The following is a 22,052-nucleotide window of genomic DNA, read 5'->3' as shown; positions in this document are numbered from 1 at the left end:
GATGTAGAGATTCTGGAACGAGTACAGAGAAGTACAACAAGATTAGTGAATGGAACAAAGGGTTTCACTTAAGAAGAATGGTTTAAGTTCTGAAAATTAGTTTCAGGAGACTAGGCACCTGTGAGATGATCTGATTGAGATACGTATAAGGCCTTGAATGGTTGAGCAAGCTCAATGCTCAATGTTTCCCAGATTAATCGCCTGAGGGGACATAAATTCAAACAGAGGAAAGACAGTTGTAGAATAGATGTGCAGAAATTTGCCTTTAGCCAGTGGGTGGTTGATTGTTGGAATAAACTTCCATCTGTCGTAGTAGAAGTTGACAGCTTAAATAAATTCAAGGCAGAACTACACAAACATTTGGAGCAAATGGATGAGTGAAATGGGAAGTGTTGTTATTATTATTATTATTTTTTTTTTTTTGGCGAATGCTGAAAAACTTGCTTTCTCGCATCATATGCCTCTACTAATGCTTTAATTTGGTAATAAAATATTTTTGAAAATTTGAATACATTAAAAGATATATGAGAATGTGCACTGGTAAATGTTAAAAGTTAGTACAGAATTTATATCTTACCTAGTGGTATGTTGGGTTAGGTCAAGTTGTTAAATATGTCATAAGGTCTGGCAATAAAGTTCCCCAGACTGACAATTTTGAGATCGTGTTCAACGAGTTCAAAAATAAACAAGTTATATATTGTAGTTCAAACTTCCTCCAACCGATGGTGGTACAGAGATTGTCCAGTAGGCTGACAAGTTGCAAGTAATAACCAGTTTCGTTAGTAGCACTAATGTTCTGTGTCATGATTTTGCAATGGAGCAACAGCTTTGATAAATGAATATCAGATTTTGCTTTAAACTTGGAAATTGCAACAGAAATGTACTGAATGTTAAAAACGGTTTACGGTGATGAATCGTTAAGTCGTACTAGTGTGTCTGAGTGGTATAAGTGGTTCAAAGACAAATGTGAGGGTGTTTGCAATGATGAATGAAGTGAGCATTCTGCCAACCTCTTAAAATGAAGACAGAGCTGCAAAAGTTTGGGAAATTGTGGCAAGAGATCATCGTTTGACCCTTAGAATGATGGCTGATGGGTTGGATATGAAAGAGAAGATGATTTGTCAAATTCTGTGTGAAGATTTAGGGAAAAGGAAGGTCTGTGAAAAATTTGTGCCCCACAAATGAGTAGAAGCAATGAAGAGTGTCATCATGTGAAGATTTCATCCAGAGTTGTCAAGACAATCCTAATTTCCTCTGCTGTATTGTTACTGGAGTTGAGTGTTGGGTGTTTCAATACAACCCAGAGACAAAGCTTTAGAACATGCAGTGGACTTCAAAATTATCACCAAGGCCCCAAAAAGTTTTGTTTACAGAAATTGAGACAATGCACTGATCATGTTTTTTGATGAACAGGGTGTAATTTACAAGGAATTTGTACATGAAGGGAGAGAGTCAATGCAACATTATATGTACAGATGTTTCAAAGACTACTGAAGTGCATTTCCTGGGTGAGGCTGCAATTTTGAGAGAAAGGCAACTGGTTCTTGTTGCATGACAAGAACCAAGAACCCCACCCATTCTGCACTTGTTGTGAAGACATTTCTGGAAAAACATGGTACTGTAAGGAACAAACAAACTCTACTCTCTTAATCTAGCACCAGCTTCTTCTTTTTGCCCAAGGTGAAAACTGGCCTCACAGGAAAGAGATTTTAGGATGTCGAGGATATCCTGAAATCCCAAAGAAACACATAACTGCCGAACTGAACATCATCTCTTTGGACACCTCGCTGACTCTTTTCAGAAATTTTTATAATGGTGTAATAAGTGCATTCAATCAGGTGGTGATTACTTTGAATAAAAATAAAACCATTTTTGAGCTCCTTCACACTTTGTGTTCTTTTTACTGCACCAGTCTGAGAACTTTATTGCCACACTTCATAGTTCTGCTTCAGCAATGCTAGATGCTCTACGATTTTCTACTTGAACAAAATGTAACAAAGGAGAATTAAGCTCCTGCCAAATCAATTTGTTCATAGGATTGGATTTGTTCACGAATTTTAGAGCTTGGGACGATGTATATTGTTGTATCTGATTGTTTTGTTGTAACTAGAGCACTGCTATCAGATCAAAGACAGTTAAGTGGCTATTTCTCTACTCAGTGACTTGAGTCATTAGATTGTTTACTGATAAATCAGTAACTCAACTAGATGGCTTGAGCCACTCACTCACCAGCCATCAATCTGGAAAACTAGGGTGAAATATCCCTAGTGTCCATGTTTCAAGGACAGGTATAAAAGCAATTGCACTACAAATAAACAGAAATACAGTAGATGGACCAAAGCAGTGAGCTTAGTAACCTCCAACTGAGAGTACCATAGGATACCGTGTTAGCAATCAATCTCTTTGTGCCATTTGTAACAAAACTATAGCATCCCAAATCAACGATGGTTGACATAATCACCAAATGAAAACATCATTGTACTACTACAGCTAGAAATCATTCAGGAAGACTACACAAATTGACAGAAGGAGACTAGAAGGTGATGAGAAGTGGTTGTAGAAACAGATATTAGTATAGGTACAACACATAGGGAGCTGCAGCAAACCAAACATAACAGCATGAAGTGCACAGAATCGATCTATCCATTGAATAACCTATCATAATTGGTCATTGGAATGTTGGAAAACTGTGTTATGGAATGAAGAATCAACATTCATAGTTTCCCTGATCTGGTGGCCACATTTAGGTATGGCAGATACCCAGAGATACTGTTACTGAGTGGAATTGGGTTTTTTTTTTTTTTTTTTTTTGCAGCTCAGGCTTGGACCATTGGTTGCTGTTCCTGGATTAATGAATGACATGTAATACACTGACGTTTTGTTCTAAACCATTCCACTCTTTGAAGACATGGGCATAAATGGTTTCATTGGTCTTTTCAGATTCCTGGCCTCATGTCAGGCCAATATGCCAACAATCACTAGCTGAATTGATTGCTGTGCTGAAGGAGAAATGGGAGGAAACACTGCCTTCCTGTTATCAAAAATTGGTTTAGTCTACCGATGAGAAAAGAATGAATAATTAAGGCCAAAGATAGGCTGGCATATTATTAAATACTGTATTAATAAAGGGTTCTTTGAAACATACAGGTGTCCAATTACTTTTGGCAATATAGTATATTTTAAATAAATAATTTTTAAAAGTAATTTTATAAAACTAAATTTAGAATTAAAGTCAAGCAAAGTCAACAGAAAAAAAAATAGCACTTTTAATGTTAGTTCATTTTAAAATACAAAAAATGGGGTACAGAATTATTTAATCTTACCAATTTAGTATTAGTCATTTCTCAAAAATAGAATAGAAGCCACCTTTCATGCAGTTTTCTGATACTATATCTCTAATGCTTTGGATTGGAATCAACCACTTCAATGTTTGTATATGAAAAGAGGAAAGAAAATTTTAGAGCCAAAGTGTGAGACTAAAAGCTGATGCCAAACACACTTAATTCTTGCCATAAACATCACAAAATGTCAGTAATATATATTACCACAATGTAAGAAGTCGTACAATTCTCCTGTATAAGGCAGCACTTGAAATATTTTGTCCAAGTACAGACCACACCTGAAAAAAGGCAGTGAACTTCTTGAAGATAGGTCTAAAGGCAGAATATGTCTGGCACGATTAGCAAAAGGGTGTCCATATGAGGAAAGACTGGAGTATGTGGACCACAAAGCTTGGTAAATGGATGCCTCAGAGGGGATAGTAAAATGAATGAAAGTAGAATTTTCAGTTATAAATGAAACTACAACTAAGGGGCACAAAAATTCAAATGGGGAGTTGAGAATGTTAAGATTGGATTGTAGGAAGTTTTCTTTTAGATCAGGCCCGGGCAAACTATGGCCAGCAGGCCGCATGCGGCCCGCGAGCTTTAATTGTATTTTCGAAAAAAGTTTACTTATTTTATGCCCGGGCAAACTATGACCAGCAGGCCGCGTGCGGCCCGCGAGCTTTAATTGTATTTTCGAAAAAAGTTTACTTATTTTATGCCTTTTGCAATGTCTTTTTGAAAAACAAATTTGTATATGTAATACATTATAGAATTTGTCGACTTGTAAATTGTTTTATCATCTCTATATTATTCAAATTGAGATAGAATTTGAAATTGTGCGCAAAATGGAGTGAGCCAATGGGCTTTTTTTATAACGGTATAATTTGCGATTATAAACTAACCGCGCGAAACTACGGTAACAGACAACTGGTGATGACGACAACGGCTTTGCTGTAGTAGCAGAGTAATAGGATAGGACTGTTGACCGACCGCAGTTCCAATCTGTTTTCTCTGACAGTCATCCCACAGTTAGTTTTTTTGTGTTATCTTCGGTTATCATCTTGGTGCCAGTAGCGATAAAAATAATATTTACGCCCTTTTAAAAATGAATAAAAAATGAAAAATTCAACAAGAGCATTGTGTCTTCAATGAAGAGTGGAACACAAAATATTTTTTTGCTAACATAAATAACGAGACTATTTGTCTCATCTGCTGGGAGAGTGTCTCAGTGTTGAAAGAGTACAATATTAAAAGACATTTCACTACTAAACATTCCGAATACGGTGCCAATTTAACTCCGGAAGCAAGAAAGAAAACTGCTGATGGATTGATTCAAAATTTATCTAGACAACAAAATGTGTTTACGTGGCTAACTAAGGAACAAGGAGCTACTGTAGAGGCAAGTTTTGTTATTTCTCATATAATTGCAAAAAAAGCAACAAGCCTTTTTCTGATGGAGACTATATTAAAGAATATATAACTGAAGCTTGTGGAATTATATGTCCTGACATTAAACACAAATTTGAGAATATAAGTTTATCTCGGTGAACCATAGTAAGAAGAATTGAATGTATCAATACAAATTTGAATGAGCAATTATTATCAGTATTAGAATCCATAACATGGTACTCGATAGCTCTCGACGAAAGTAACGACCAAAAGAATACTGAGCAGTTATTAATTTTCATGCATGGATGTACCTCTAATTTTGAAATTATTGAAGAGCTTCTTTCAATGGAACCTCTTAAAGACCAAACAACGGGAGCTGATATATTTGGAAAAGTTGAAAAATGCTTAACAAGATATAATTTACAATGGAACAAAATGGTAAGCATAACAACTGATGGAGCACCAAGTTTGACAGGTAAAAATGTTGGAGCGTTAAAGAAAATTCAGGATAAAATTTGTGAAAATTATCCTGATTATAATTTAATTACAATTCATTGTATTATACATCAACAAGTATTATGTAAAAATGTGTTAAAAGTTGAACATGTCACATCTTGTATTATTAAACTAGTAAATTTAATACGATCGAGGGGGCCTGAAACACAGATAATTCGTTAATTTTCTTCAAGATATTGAATCCGAGTACACAGATATCCCTTATCATAGCCAAATTCGATGGCTTAGCTTAGGAAAAGTTCTTCGGCGAGTATGGGATCTTAAAGATGACATCGTTCTATTTTTAAAACTGAAAAATATTATGGACTTTCCCGAATTAACTGATAATAACTGGATTTGTGATTTTGCATTTACCCTGGACATCGTGACACACTTAAATACTTTCAACACCGTGTTACAAGGGAAGAATTTATACGCCCATGATATGGTAAAAAGTTTGAATGGATTTCAATTAAAACTCCAGTTGTTCCTTCGACATTTATTGATTAACAAGGTAGACCACTTTCCAACCATGAAGTTGCTGAAGATTCCAGAAAATAAATTTGAAAAATATTGTGAAATCATCAACGCTTTGAATGACGACTTTTCACGAAGATTTGGCGACTTCCGAAAAATTGAGACAAGTTTGGCAATAGTGCGCGACCCATTTTCAATAGAAATTGATAGTGCACCGAGTGAACTGCAGCTTCAGATTACAGAACTGCAGTGTGATACCGATTTAAGGAAATTGCACCGTCGTGAGGAAATCTGTAAATTTTACAATACTCTTAATTCGGACAAATTCGACAAACTTAAAGATTTTGCCCGAAAAATGTTGGTTATTTTTGGATCAACCTACATATGTGAACAAACATTTTCCATCATGAATCTAAATAAAAATTCTTTACAATCAAGCATCACCGATGAACATTTACAAGCAATTTTAAGAATCTCAACTACAAAATTAACACCCAAAATTAAAAAAATGTTAAAAGATGTAAAACAGTTCCATTCATCTCATTAAATTCTTAGTTGTTAGAGAATAATTTTTTTATGTCATATTTCTTCTTCATGATAACAAATATATATCTAAAAATAGTATTTTACGTGCAGCCTGCCTTCTTTTTTAATTCTTATTGTGGCCCTTCAGCCCAAAAGTTTGCCCAGGACTGTTTTAGATGGTAAGTTGCTAATTACTGAAATAAGTTAACCCTGTGGGTAGGTGAAGCTGATAACTTGAGGAAATTTAAACGATCAACTGGATGGATACCTATGTAAGGAGGGAAACAATTTTTATTTATTTATTTATTTTTTTAAATTTATTTTGGCTGGTATAGCAAAAGCCTGGGAGGAGTTCATTCTTACTCCACCCAAGTCTATCTTGAGAGTAGGAAGAATCCACATCATTACTATGCTGTGAAAAAATGCAATAATCTGCTGATTTGGCTCTGTGCGTGTGCGCGAGCTTGGTCATGGATATTGAGGAACTAATTTCTGGAAGACTGTTGTTTTCTGAGATGATTATAAATTTGCATCTAATCTCATGTTAAATCTTATTATCCTCTTCTCAGACTTTTAGGGCAGAAATGCAACGATATAATGTTGTAATGTGACACTGATTGAAAGTTTACAAATAACATAATACTGTTGTTTCCATACTAGCCAAAACTAAAACAGCAAAAAATACAAACTTGTCTGTAAACACGTGCAACTTACACACATCAGTTTTGAGCACTAAATATCTATTTCCTTGGTATCGTCAATAACCCAGAAGCATTATTACTTCTGCCACAATTAAGAGCAACAGATTTGCAAATAAGACCATTAAGGAGTGGAAAGAAGTAGCCTGGGCAACCAAATGCAGGTTCCAGATATTCCAGGCTGACAGCAAGAACAGTGCATGGTGACAGTAGCATGAATCAATGGACTCATCATGCTGGGTGTCAACACTGCAAACTGACGGTAGACATGGGATTGTGTAAGGAGTGTTTTTGTGGCACATATAATCTCCCTGACCTTCAATGTCTGAATGCCACAGGTTACATAAACATTATTATGGAAAAAATGTTGTGTATTGCATTGCTTGAAATACCAATTTATGTTGCATCCTCCCATTTAAATTGGTATAAAAGGAAAGAGATGAAAAGGGCAAGACTTATGACATAATACTTGGCAAATGTAAACAATTTGGAATAGCTTTGAGTCTGTAATATGGTAGCAGGATGGTTTAGAGTCTCTTGAATAAATGTAAATGTTGCACATAAATACTGCACCTTGTTTAGATCATGGCCAAAAACAAGAAATGACATTTAGTCATAATGTACACAGTTATTCTGTCTACTGGATGGCAAAAGAAGTCATTAAGCTTTCATATACACTGAGTGGCAAGTTTATTAAACATGTCTCATCATTCAAAGAATCTACAACTCCATCAGAAAGTGTTACTTGTCCATACCAAATACACAGATAATAAAGGGCAACATGTAGTTACAATTCAGCTTGAGAATGCTGAATTGTAACACTAAAAGAATGAACTAAGTACCCTATAATGGTATGATGGTCAACACCAGGTATGCTTTTGCAAGAATCACAGACAGTGACATCCTGCTGGGATGTTCAAGCACAACATAGTCTAGAGCAGGGGTGGCCAACAAGTCGATCGCGATCTACCAGTCGATCGTGGCTTTAATTTCGGTCGATCACGATGAATTTTAAATATATATAAAAAATAGATTAGTCAAAATCTAAATGTTATAATTATTATGTGCCCCACTGCATATGCTTATTACAAATCCGTTGAACCACATGACCACCATGTCGTTGCACAGCCACTAGGCTGGTCTAGTGAAAATTCATGCGGTTACGTTGTGGAGAGCATAGTGTATGTGTCAAATTCTTATTTAGCTTACTTAATATTAATAACTGGACAGTACTTATATGTTAATTTAATACCCTTTGATTTAAAATGAGTACTATGAAAAAGAGTAAAATGTATAATTTTCATCAAGGGTGGTAACTAGAATACTTTTTTGTAATGATAAAAGAAAAATGTCGTCGTCTGATTTGCAATGCTTCCGTGGCTATACCCAAAAAAGGAAATTTAGAAAGGCACTTCAATGCACTCCATGGTAAATACCAATCAGATTTTCCACCTAATAGAAAAAGCCTTAGAAAAAAATAAATTAAAAGAACTTAAATCCAGATTATTTGCACAACAAAATTTATTCGTGACACCTAATTTACAATCTAAAGCAGTAACTGTAGCATCATTTAAAGTGAGTCGTTTCTTGCAAAAAAATGCAAACCATTTCTGATGGCCAATTCATCAAAGATGCATTTTTAGAAATAACAGATTCTCTTTTTGAAAATTTTAAGAACAAAAATGAAATTAGAAGCGTTCTTCAAGATCTGCAATTATCTTGAAATACTCTGATGCAACGCATCGAAAAAATGAGAGCGAACAATCGCGTGCTTGTATTACTAATTGTGTGTCTTTTTCTTTAATACTGGATGAATCTACAGATGTCAATGATACAGCTCTATTGCTCGTTTTTATTCATATGGTTTTCGATGATTCTGCCACTAGAGAAGAACTGCTGGGTATCATTTCATTAAAAGAAAGAACTAGAGGTCTTGATATATTTAATGTATTCAAAAATTTTATTGAAAAAAATTAAATTACCACTATTTAAGCTTGTATCAAAAACTACAGATGGAGCTAAAGCAATGACAGGGCATCTTAACGGATTCATCGCATTGTGCTAGAAGGATGACAAATTCCCAAATTTTTTGAGTTATGACCGTATCATCCACCAACAAGTGATTAAATACTAAAAGTGTTATGGACATCGCTTTCAAAATCATGAATTCTATCAGAGGACAATCTCTTCAAAGGAGACTTTTCAAATTGCAACTCGATGAAAAAGAACCAGATCTGATATTACACACAGATGTGAGGTGGCTGAGTCGGAGTAAGTTTCTACAGAGATTTCAAAATTTTCTGAATGAAATTAAAAAATTTGTTGATCAAAGGGGAGATGATTATGAGCAGCTACAAGATACAGAGTGGTTGTGTGATCTGGCTTTTTTGGCAGATTTTACCAGTAAATTAAGTGATCTGAATTTGGAATTACAATGAAAAAATAAAAATATGGGTGACATGATTAGTAGTATTTCTGCATACGAATATCAATTTTTGGCAATGGCTAAGGATCTCAAAGAAAGAAAATTCAATCATTTTGCAAATATGCAAGATCGTTTGCAAAAATATCTTGTTTTTGAATTTAATAGTGAGAAATATGCTTCTGAAATTGAGAAAGTTGTGGATGATTTTGAAACCAGATTCAGTGGTTTTAAAACAATTGAAATTGTTCAATATATTTCTTATCCATTTAATGTCGATTTAGATACAAAAACTGGAAAAAAAAAAAAAAAAAAAAACGCAGAGATTTTTCACACGGAGAAAATATTACTTGAAAATGAAATTAAAACGTTGCGAAACGATATTTTCCGAAAAAGCCAGGTCATCAGGAAAAGACTTTTGGAAATATGTTTGCCGAGAAAAATACTGTAAAAAATGCAGTGAACTTTTAAATTCCTGTTTTGGTTCCACATATCTATGTGAATCGGCATTTTTGTACTTGAAACAAAAAATTATGAAGAATCACTCTACTCTTACGGACTTGCATAAAGAAGCTTCTTTACGGTTAGACTTATCATAATATATCCCCAATTTTGAAAGCTTGGCAGATGACATTAAGACACAAACTTCACATAAATTAAAAATTTAAATATGCATGAATTTAAAATAAGAATTCTGAATTATATTTAATTTTAAAATTTATAAACAACATTTTTCAATATGTGTTGATTAACCTTTTTAATTAACCATGTGCAATGAAATTCTTGAGATGGTAGATCGCGGCACATTTTGAAGAAACAAAGTCAATCGCATCACAAATTAAGTTGGCCACCCCTGGTCTAGAGTGTACCAAGGATCATCCAATAACTAGAAACATCCAGTCAATGGTAGTCCTGTGGCAGTAGACAGCTTGTTGATGTGAGAGGGCAAAAAGAATCATATAGGTTAACACAGGCCACAATCAGTCAAATGGCAGCACTGTACAACACTAGTGTGCAAAGTGGTATATCTGGACCCACAATGCATTGTACCCTGTCATGGATGAGGTTCAGCTAAATGCACAATACATTGTATACTGTCACAGGTCAAAGTCCACTCTTGTCAGCTAAAAACAAGCAGCCCTGGATAGTGGCCACATGAACACACCCTATACACACAAAGAGTGGAAAGAAATTGCCTGGGCAATCACATGCAGATTCCAGATATTCCAGGCTGACAGCAAGAACAGCATATGGTGACAGTAGCATAAATCAATGGACCCATCATGCCAGGTGTCAACACTGCAAGCTGATGGTAAACATGAGATTGTGTAAGGAGTGCTTTTGTGGCACATATCAAGTATCCCTGACCTTCAATGTCTGAATACCACAGGTTACATAAACACTATTGCTGACACAGGTGTATCTCTTCATGCTCACAGTTTATCCATCTCATAACAGTTACTACTGGTAGGATAAACATGCCAAATCACAAGACATGGATCATTAGGAATTGTTCATTGTTCCGGGAGAACAAAGGCAACTTCACCATACTTCACTGGCCTGTTCGGTCACTGGATTTCAACCTAATTGAGCATTTATAGAATGAAGTAGGATGAGCTGTTTATGGCAGAACAAAATTCCACCTACAAGATATAATTGAATCTACAATGGACCAGCATCCTGAAAGCTCTTGGCACTTCTTGGAGTCTGTATCCCAATGACTTGAGGAAGCACTACTCACTATTACTTAAGTATATCTAATAAATTGGCTATTCAGTGCAAGTGCAGGACAATCAACATGAAGATTTATCTATTTAATAAGAGCAACATTATAACAACTATAGTAAGGCAATATACATGGAACCATTACATTCAAATTTTCATATATTGAAAACTGAAAGCACTGTTTATTCTTAATAAAAAAAGGGACAGGGACAATTCTCTACATGTAACTTACAAGCAGATCTAGTTTATTCCCAACAAGAAAAACTAACGGTTTCATTTGGTTGCCTGCTAATGTTTCTTCCAACCATCTTGGTGTGTTGTGTAAGGAGAAGAGGTTGCACAAATCAAAAACCACTATGACCACTAAAAGAAAACATTTACATCATAAGTATTTTTTTTATTTATTATTTATTTTCTTAAAATAACATTTAACTAAAAAATGAATAGCAAATGCTTAAAAAACGGTACTCACCTTGTATAAATCTGCAATAATTTTTTTTGGTAGATGGTGGTTAAATTTAGGTTGGAAGAAGCATTAAAAAGAACTAAGGCAGGGAATGGGGTGAAAATATTTTAAACAGATTTTAAAAGGAGCGCAAGGAAGTAGAAATGCAGATCTCCAATCCTTGGTTGTCATAAAGAGGTTAAAAGACGTAAATGAAAAAAAAGAGAGAAGACTGGTGGTGCCAATAGTCGTTACGAGGGACTTTCGTAAGTAAACCGTCATCAGTTGGCAAATGGAAGAGAAGAGCGCGTGTTGTATTTAAAAGTTTATCTAAACTCCCATGATGCTCTTTTTGACATGTGGGAACTTTAGCCGCGAGAGGTTCCAAGCCAGTGAAAGGTTGAAGGGAAGTTTAGCGTTAATAATGTTGAGATTGGAATGGTGTTGGTACCATTCGATGGTGAGGGCTTCATATTGAAGAATTCTGTAGCTCGATCTAAGTTTAATAATAGTGATGGCAGAGTCAACAAGGGGGGTGTGGTTGTGGGTTTGAGCTTGGGTAGTTAACTCAGTGCAGGATTGACTTGTCTTGAAACTGTCGAAGTGGTAGTATGCGCGGGTATTAGAAGTTGTGGAGGAACCAAATTTGGTGGTAGTGCTGCGGATGTAACAGGTGTCGCAGTTTGGTTGGCATTTTATGAGATATATTATGTTATTGAGATCATTGATGGGATATTTGTGTGTATCTTTATAAGAATTAAATAGGGAACCTAGTTTATTGTAAGTGGAGAAGGTGAGGGAGATGTCGGTATCTTTGAATGTACGTCGGAATTGTGCTGCGAGTTCACTATGGTAAGGGAGAACTATGCGAGTATTTGTCTTGTGACTGTGTCTGGTGGGGTTATTAATACTGTTTTAAACGGTGGATATTGTGTGTTGGATGAGTTGAGGGGGGTAGCTCCTGGCTGTGAATTTATCAGTAAGGTATTGAAGTTCATTGTGTAGATCGTTTTGTGAAGAGGTGAATTTGATAGCATTGTAGATTTCGTTGTGTAGGATGGCTTTTTTGGTACTAAGGGGATGATGTGAAGTGAAATGTAGATATTTACCGGTGTGCGTGTTTTTTCTGAAAATCTTTGTATTTAAATTTGTGTCTGTTGTATAAATAGTGAGATTAAGAAAATTAATCTGGTTGTCCGTTGCGATTTCGAGGGTAAGGTTTAGCCTGTCATGTATTGTATTGAATTTTAAAAAAAGATTGTCTATGGTTGTTCTGTTGCCTATTATTAGGATATCATCGGCGTAGCGGATGTATAATTTAATTTCAGAGGGGAAAGCTTGTAAAATTTGGTTTTCAATAGTGGTGAGATAAATTTCAGAAAGGGGGACAGAAATGCCTAAACCCATTGGTAAACCAAATGTTTGTCGATAAATTTTATTGTTGAATCTAAAATATCTAGCGTCTAGTAAAAGAGTGGTAAGTTCAAGGATGTGGTCAACTGAAAGAGAGGTACGATCATACGTGAAGAACTTAAGAAAATATTTAACAAAAAACACCAACTCTTAAACTGTATACACCAATTACGATTCTTTCTCAAAAGAGACATGCCACCAGATGCCTGGATTGAATATATTAACCACAACAATATACATATCAACACCACCATCCAAAACATAGCACAAAAACACACCAAAAAATGGAACACACTCACATCCATAACTCCCCCAAAAATCTCCACCCTTAACCTCTCCTCAAAATCCTTCACCCCTTCCGAACTCTCCGGCCTAGAATTTGGCTTCAATTTTGCCATTAAAGAACAACAGTATCCAATAAAAGATTGTATAATCGAACTCCAGTCTAAACTCGATCAACATCCCGATAAGTGGCGACTTATACACCAGTCTAATAGGATAATAAATTCTAAACTCACATCTCTCCCTAACATAAAAAAACAACAACTCTCGGATTTACAAAGACTAAGCAAAACCCCAAATATCATCATCCAAAAAAAGCTGACAAAGGAGACACAATCGTCATCCCGGACAAGAACACCTACACAGAAAAAATGGAGTTAATTTTAGCCGACCAAGATACATATACAAATGAAGCAACCACAACATTACAAAACTTAAAAATAAACTTGACACAATTCTCAGAAAACTCAGACAGAACAAAGAAATCAACCTCTTTACATTACAACAGATAGGTATTCGCAACAACATTCTGCCCCACATGTTCGGAATAACCAAGTTACACAAACCTGGCCACCCACTAAGACCTATCATTTCTTTTAGTAGATCAGCTTTTGCTAATTTATCCACCTTCCTTGTCAAAATTATATCTCCACTCACTCGATTCTCTACATTCAAAATTAATAATACCAACGAAGACGTATTAGCTTCTTTTGACGTCATATCCCTATACACTAATGTGCACATCCCTTTCACCCTACAAGCATTATGTGTACTTCTAACAGCTGATGACACTTTAACGAAACGTACCTCTCTTTCAGTTGACCACATCCTTGAACTTACCACTCTTTTACTAGACGCTAGATATTTTAGATTCAACAATAAAATTTATCGACAAACATTTGGTTTACAATGGGTTTAGGCATTTCTGCCCCCCTTTCTGAAATTTATCTCGCCACTATTGAAAACCAAATTTTACAACCTTTCCCCCCTGAAATTAAATTATACATCTGCTACGCCGATGATATCCTAATAATAGGCAACAGAACAACCATAGACAATCTTTTTTTAAAATTCAATACAATACATGACAGGCTAAACCTTACCCTCGAAATCGCAACGGACAACCAGATTAATTTTCTTAATCTCACTATTTATACAACAGACACAAATTTAAATACCAAGATTTTCAGAAAAAACACGCACACCGGTAAATATCTACATTTCACTTCACATCATCCCCTTAGTACCAAAAAAGCCGTCCTACACAACCAAATCTACAATGCTATCAAATTCACCTCTTCACAAAACGATCTACACAATGAACTTCAATACCTTACTGATAAATTCATAGCCAGGAGCTACCCCCCTCAACTCATCCAACACACAATATCCACCGTTTAAAACAGTATTAATAACCCCACCAGACACAGTCACAAGACAAATACTCGCATAGTTCTCCCTTACCATAGTGAACCCGCAGCACAATTCCGACGTACATTCAAAGATACCGACATCTCCCTCACCTTCTCCACTTACAATAAACTAGGTTCACTATTTAATTCTTATAAAGATACACACAAATATCCCATCAATGATCTCAATAATATAATATATCTCATAAAATGCCAACCGAACTGCGACACCTGTTACATCGGCAGCACTACCACCAAATTCGGTTCCTCCACAACTTCAACAGTTTCAAGACAAGTCAATCCTGCACTGAGTTAACAACCCATGCTCAAACCCACAACCACACCCCCCTTTTTGACTCTGCCATCACTATTATTAAACTTAGATTGAGCTACAGAATTCTTCAATATGAAGCCCTCACCATCGAATGGTACCGACACCATTCCGATCTCAACATTATTAACGCTAAACTTCCCTTCAACCTTTCACCGGCTTGGAACCTCTCGCGGCTAAAGTTCCCACATGTAAAAAAGAGCATCATGGGAGTTTAGATAAACTTTTAAATATAACACGCACTCACTTCTCTTCCATTTGCCAACTGATGACGGTTTACTTACGAAAGTCCCTCGTAATGACTATTGGCACCACCAGTCTTCTCTCTTTTTTTTTTTTTCATTTACGTCTTTTAACCTCTTTATGACAACCAAAGAGGCGCCTCCGTAGCCAGGTGGGAAGGAGCAGCAGTGCATAGCACACGCTTCTTGATTAGACCGGGGTTCGAGCCCGTCACCACCAAATATGGAGGATGCGGAAAGGTCAGGGAATGACCACCGCATATCCCGGAGCAATATGGCCTTAGTTGCTAATGCTCCTAAAAACCAAACAACAAACCAAAGATTGGAGATCTGCATTTCTACTTCCTTGTGCTCATTTTAAAATATTTTCACCCCATTCCCCGCCTTAGTTCTTTTTAATGCTTCTTCCAACCTAAATTTAACCACCATCTACCAAAAAAATTATTGCAGATTTATACAAGGTAAGTACCGTTTTATAAGCATTTGCTAATTCATTTTTTAGTCAGATTTATCACGGTATTATAAGGTTACTATAATTTCACTATTGTCAATAATATTTAACATATTTAACTTTGTAGCATTAATATTCATACATTTCTTTTAGAATAATATTTCTTCCTTCTGATCAATACTATGATAAATATTGTAAAATAAAATATATCCATAAATGACAATATTTATTTCTTTAAAAAGTTTTAAGTGGGCAATCCAGTTGTTTACAATCAGAGCCATCTCCAGAGCCCATGCAAGCATGCAGTTGCACAAAATGCATGCTTGCATGGTTACCAAAATCAGGCCAAACTTAAAAAATTAGTCCATTTAGCAACTTTTAGTAGTACATTTCTTATATGGTTCAGAAAATAAAACTATTCCTGTGACGTATAAGCAACAAAAAAAAAAAAATAATAAACCTGCTGAAATGACTGAAAGGGACAGTTTTTTGTATAACTATATTTTTTCCCATACATAAACTGAAATCTGAACTTATTCAGTGCATTGAATCACATAAGTCTGCATTTCCTCTTAATACATATAACATGGAACCACTAGTGGTTCCATGCTTCCCTCATCAATGCCAGAGCTTGCACGTGGTCATCACGCAACACAGCAGCAACCCCCAAGGCAGAATGCGTTGGTCCCACAGGAACTAGTAGTTGCTGGTGACTATTGTCAGGAAAACGGGGAACATGCTTTGTAAAAAGGATATGTGGAACAGGACCAGGGTATGTCTGCCAGGGGCAAAGGTTGATGACGTAGAGCAGATATCATCTTTTAAGGGCACAAAAGGTGATATAGTTGTACACATTGGCACTAATGATATTAAGAGTAGGAGATCGGCAGAATTACTTAACAAGTACAGGTCACTGTTGAAAAAAAGCCGTGAATTAGGGTTGAATTTGAAAGTGTTTGCAATTCTGCCCAGACACGGGGGCATTAGGCATGAAAGGGGGCGACAGGGGGGTGATAGGTATGATTGTGTGTAACAGGCAGCTTGCAATAATTCGTGCCTTTAATTGCTTTGACCAAATCACCACGCAATATATAATAAAATCTATTCCACTTAGCAATGATACAGTTCAGAGACGGATAGACAAAATGGCCAAAGACACAGAAAATACCCTATGCAATATTTTACGAACAACGGAATTTGCCTTACAAATAGACGAATCAACTCTGCCAGGTAACGAATCTTTAGTACTAGCATACGTACGTTTTATAAAAGATGAAAAGTTGAATGAAGAATTATTATTTGCAAGATATCTAGAAACGTATACCAAAGGAGAATCTATTTCAGGTTAATGAAAAGTTTTTTTTTAAAGACAGGGAAATTCCACTTACAAATGTACTTGCTTGTGCAACAGATGGAGCACCATCAGTGATTGGCCGTTACAAGGGTTTTATGGCTTATTTAAAAAATGCTGTGCCAAATATTATTACTGTTCATTACGCCATTCACCGTCAGCATTTAGTTGCGAAAAAACTTGGTGATCAACTGCACAATTCTCTACGAACTGTTATTACTGCTATAAACAAAATTAAAGCACATTCTTTGAATGATCGTATATTTCGAAAGTTTTGCGATCAAAACAGTGAAGACTGTGAACGATTGCAACTTCACTCCGAGGTTCAGTGGCTGTCAAAAGGCAACTGTCTCACAGATTTTATGAACCCTTTGATACTGTTGTCGAGTTTTTTGAAGATAGGAACAACGACCTTAGTAATGACCACAAGAAAATGAAAACTGATATTGCTTATCTTGCAGATTTATTTACTAGGGTCAACTCAATGAATTTACATTTACAACGACAAGATGTAACTCTCATTAAGGCGAAAACTCAAATTTCAGCATTTATTTCAAAATTAGAGCTTTTTATGCATTGCGCATAAAAAGCTATTTCCAAACGTTGCGCATATTTCCAAATCTTTTGGAAATAGAGAAAAAAGAAAAAAATAGCCGATGAAACTCTTAACTTTTTGTAATCATCTAGAAATGTTGTGCAGAGATATGCAGGAAAGGTTCGAAGATCTTAATTTGAAAATTCCAGATTGGGTTATAAATCCTTTTTTAAATAATGACGATGGTGAACGTTTTGTAGAAGAAGAATTGATTGAGTTACAAAATGAAGTTGAACTGAACCAAAATTTCAAAATTCATATCAGGAATTTTGGTTACAAAAGAAAATCCCTGACCATTATCCTGCATTGTGGGGAATTGTAAAAAAAATTACTTATTTCTTTTCCAACATCATATCTAGTTGAAACCGGTTTCAGTGCTGTATCTCAATTGCTGACAAAAGAAATTGTCTGGATGTTGTTAAACGTGGCGATTTACGATTTCTACTTACAGATATTAAACCTAATATTGATAAGCTAATAAATCTCCACCAAGCTCATCCATCGCATTAAATATTAAAATATAATTAACTATTTCCATTAATATCATGACTTATTTATGTAATTAACTTTAATTTTTATGACTTAATTTAAGTGACTATAACTGACTTTATTTATGTAGTTGTAATTTTTTATGAAGAAGGAATAAAGTGCAGTAAATAGTTTTCTTTATAATTCAGAGGGCTGCATTTACGTTTTTGGAGGCAAACAGACAAATATTCATTTCAGTTATTTAGCTTCACTTTATATTGGTTGGCTAAAAAAAAGCCTTGGCGAGGGCTTTTTTTAGGGGAGCGGTGATCCAAAAAAGTTTGAGAAGCACTGTTCTAGAAAATACCTAGAGAGCTGGGTAATGATCAAAGGAATTCATCAGAAATTAGAGCCTTCAGAAATGAGTTTTAAAGAAAATAAATGGAAAACGGCAAAACTATATCACAAACAATAAGAGAAAATATTGGTGTAACAAATATACAATCAGATGCAGGAGGAGCAAACTTAAATATGGGCATGTAGAAAGGATGGGAGAAGAGAAATTAGCTAAATAGATTGAAGCAGAAATAAATGCTAACAGGCCTAGAGGCAGCAGGTTGGTTGGTTAATTGTGTCAAGCAAGCATTAGAAGAAACAGAGCTTACTTTCTAGGTCAAAAGAACTAATAGGAAATGGGACAGCACTGAGATACGTAACGAATGGAAGGCTGATAGTTCGGAAGGATCTGTATAACAATGCCTACACCCATTGCATATAACAGATCATATGCAAAGATTCTTGGTGAATAACTTCTAATATAAATTAACATATCTCAACACATAAAAAGTGAAATAAAATTACTTACCATGAGCTCCTCTGTAGTAAGCAGCTGCTATACATCGGAATCTATCTTGACCAGCTGTATCCCATCTAAAAAAGCAAAAAATCATTACTAAACTAGTGAGTCAACCAGAAATGCCATAAAAATCTGGGGGAGCAGTCATACTTAAAAAAAACAAGTCTTCATTCATACAGTTCCTTGTAAATAGGTATAGCAATATCGCCTGTTACCATCTGATATAACAAAAAAAAAAAACACCATTTGGAGGGTTAATGAAAACTCACACTATAGCACCTGGACTTAGTGGAAGCATGTCAAAATGTATTAACTTTTTTTTTTGGAGCATCCTATATATTTTACACATTCACACACTTTTACAATACAAAACAATCCATAAAATCATAATTAGGAAACAACATCAGCAGTCAAAAACCCATTACCCTGTTATTAATGGTTAAAATTAGTCCAATTCCCCAAGAAGGGCAAGAGAGAAAATTTGGAATGAATTAGAACAAAGTTTTTTGTTTCAATTCTAAATTTACTATATTACATCCCCACCCACTTTCTCCCCGCCAGATTATAGCTTAAGTTCTAATGTCTCGGTTCCTTCCACTGGTATAGTACACTGAGTGGACAGAAATCATGGAATACCTACCTGGTAACACGCAGGCCCACCTTTCGCACGGATAAGAGCAGTCATGCAGCAAGGCACTGAGTACACTAGTTCACGAAAGTGTTCCACAGGTATTTCCATCCATGCTTGCTGCACCACTGTACATATTTCTGTCACATTCTTGGGTAGAGGATTCAAAACTCAAATGAACCGTTCCACAGCATCCCAAAGACGCTGCGGAATGCTTCTAGTCACCATGGCTCTGTGGGGAGGCACAGTGTCCTGCTGGAAGAGTCCATTGCCCTGTGGGTGCACGATGACCATGAAGGGATGCAGATGGTCTGCAAGGATGGACACGTAACCTGGACAGTTCAGAGATGCGTCCAAACATACCAGAGTTCCTAACATGTGCCAGTTGAATATTCCCCAGACCATTACTGACCATCCACCTGCCTGAACAGTTCCTTGTTGACATGACAGGTGCACAGCTTTGTGCAGTTTCTGCCAGATATGCACCCTCCGTCTGCTTGAAATAACTGGAAACGTGATTCATTGGACCAAGAGACCTATCTCCAATCATCCAAGTTGAGGCGTAGAGTCCTGTGTCTTGTTGTTAGCAATAGGACTCTGGTGGCAGCTCTCATAACCTATTGTGGCCAATGATTGCCTGATGGTCTTGGTGGAGACGTTTTTGGCACTCTCTCGTTGAAGTCGGCAGTGATTTGTGCCACTGTCCCTCTCTGGTTGGCTGAAACAATGTGAGAAAGATGTCAACAGCCACATTCATCTACCACCTTTCTCCCTCCACAGCACTGTCCACGATGAGATGTTATTCCAGAAATAGCATATTCCTGATATTGTCAAGAATATGATATTTTAAATGGGATTGTGCAATTTCTGTACCACCTTGCAATAGAGTGACCAATGCGATGGGCACCCATTATCATCCCTCTTTCAAAGTTGGTTAACACACGATGTTTATTCATACTGACATCGAATTACGATCTATGTGAATGAAGTGATGCAGTCGCATTGCCCAGGAACCAGGTACACCATGAATTCTGTCCTTTTGGTGTATACCTTAGTGAGGAGTCACAACAGACAGTAATCCATAGGATAATCCAATTATTTTGAAAACAGAAAAAGTACAAATAACAGAAATTATCTGCATTTCTTATGACATTTAGAATAATGAATTCTTTAGGGACAACGAAGACTTTCTTGTCATCAAACTTTGCTTTTTTTGCTTATAATTTCAACATAACACAGGAATCATTATCATTTGATGTAGTTCGTTCTAAGATAAGGTCCCAATAATTTGAGGGAGGTAAATGAAAACCACTGAGTTAATTTGACAAAAATTTGACTTATAACATTTTACTGATTTCCATTAAAAATGAAGTTACTGCATAAAAAAAAAAATACAGTAGTCCTTATTAACACATCTTTTTACCACAATATTTCACACATTTCACTATTATTTCGCAAATATAGGTGGTCTCAGTTCTAATCTCAATGATATTCATTTCCACTTACAGTCTGCCAAACCCCCTGTACTTTTCTGACAGAATCTCAGTCGCCGAGACTATTCACCGTATGAGTCCTTTCGCCTTAAAGGTGGTACTTGTGCCTATGACCGTTCCAATATTCCCTGTCAGAGACTTGGTAATTTGGAATCTCTTCTTTTCGATCTTCTCTGGCTTAAAATCTCTCTACCTCGTTCTGTCAAATTCATCTTTTGTCTCTACCGTTGTCCCAACTCCACTAATCACTTGGAACTCTTTGACTTCCTCTCTTTGCAACTTGACTTTTTCCAGTCCAACTTTCCTAACAGTGAGGTCATTTTCCTTGGTAATTTTAATGTTCACAACTCCAGCTGGCTTCTGTTTTCTAGTCACACAGACACAGCTGGTCGAGATGCTGAGACTTTTGCTATTACTAATGACCTCGAACAGATTTTTCATTTACCTACCAGAATACCAGACAATCCTAACCATACAGCCAACATGCTTGATCTTTTTCTCACAAACAACCCTTCTAAGCACACAGTTGAAGTGAGTGGTCCTTTAGGCACCTCAGATCACAACTTGGTGATTGTCTCTTCTTCAATGGAGCCTTTATCTCTTGGCTATTTCCAACCTCATATTGTTTGGCATTACAAGAATGCAAAAATGGGATGACCTGCAAGATTTCTTTTCTTCTTTTCCTTGGTCGGAAAATTATTCTTGTAGGAATGGAATCTTTCATTTCATACTCCACTTTAAAATCTCGTCCTTTATCTAAACCTTGGTTTTCCAATAAATGTGCTAAGGCTGTTCATGAGAAGAATGTTGCATATCATAATTGGCTTGTTTCCAATTCTTCAGTTTCATTTTCTGCCTACACCAAAGCTCGCAATTGTAAAGCAGTTATTAATCAGTCCAAACTAGATTTTGAACAAGCTAAGAGTAGAAAACTTGCTTCTTGCCCTAATGGTAGCCGAGCATTCTGGTCTCTTGCCAAAGCTATTGGCCACAACTTTTGCCCACCTCTGTCAAAACCAGATGGTACC

The 22,052-nt window shown here is 36.1% G+C and overlaps 1 protein-coding gene across 1 annotated transcript in view; it reads right to left on the bottom strand.

Annotated features, from left to right (window-relative positions):
• RabX5 (RAS oncogene family member RabX5) overlaps window positions 1-22,052 on the bottom strand; it is an 87,086-nt gene that overhangs the window by 15,548 nt on the left and 49,486 nt on the right. Inside the window, exons 6-7 of the mRNA XM_090370869.1 lie at window positions 18,913-18,977; window positions 11,290-11,420 (exon numbers count right to left, since the gene is read on the bottom strand). Of these exons, the coding sequence (XP_090226995.1) occupies window positions 11,290-11,420; window positions 18,913-18,977 (196 nt within the window). The remainder of the gene's footprint in view (window positions 1-11,289; window positions 11,421-18,912; window positions 18,978-22,052) is intronic.

This window comes from Mastigoproctus giganteus, chromosome 3, assembly GCF_048544385.1.
Source record: "Mastigoproctus giganteus isolate SK-2022 chromosome 3, ASM4854438v1, whole genome shotgun sequence".
NCBI lineage: Eukaryota > Metazoa > Arthropoda > Arachnida > Uropygi > Thelyphonidae > Mastigoproctus > Mastigoproctus giganteus.
Note: the sequence above shows the minus strand (reverse complement) of the source record. Positions and strands in the feature narration are given on the sequence as shown.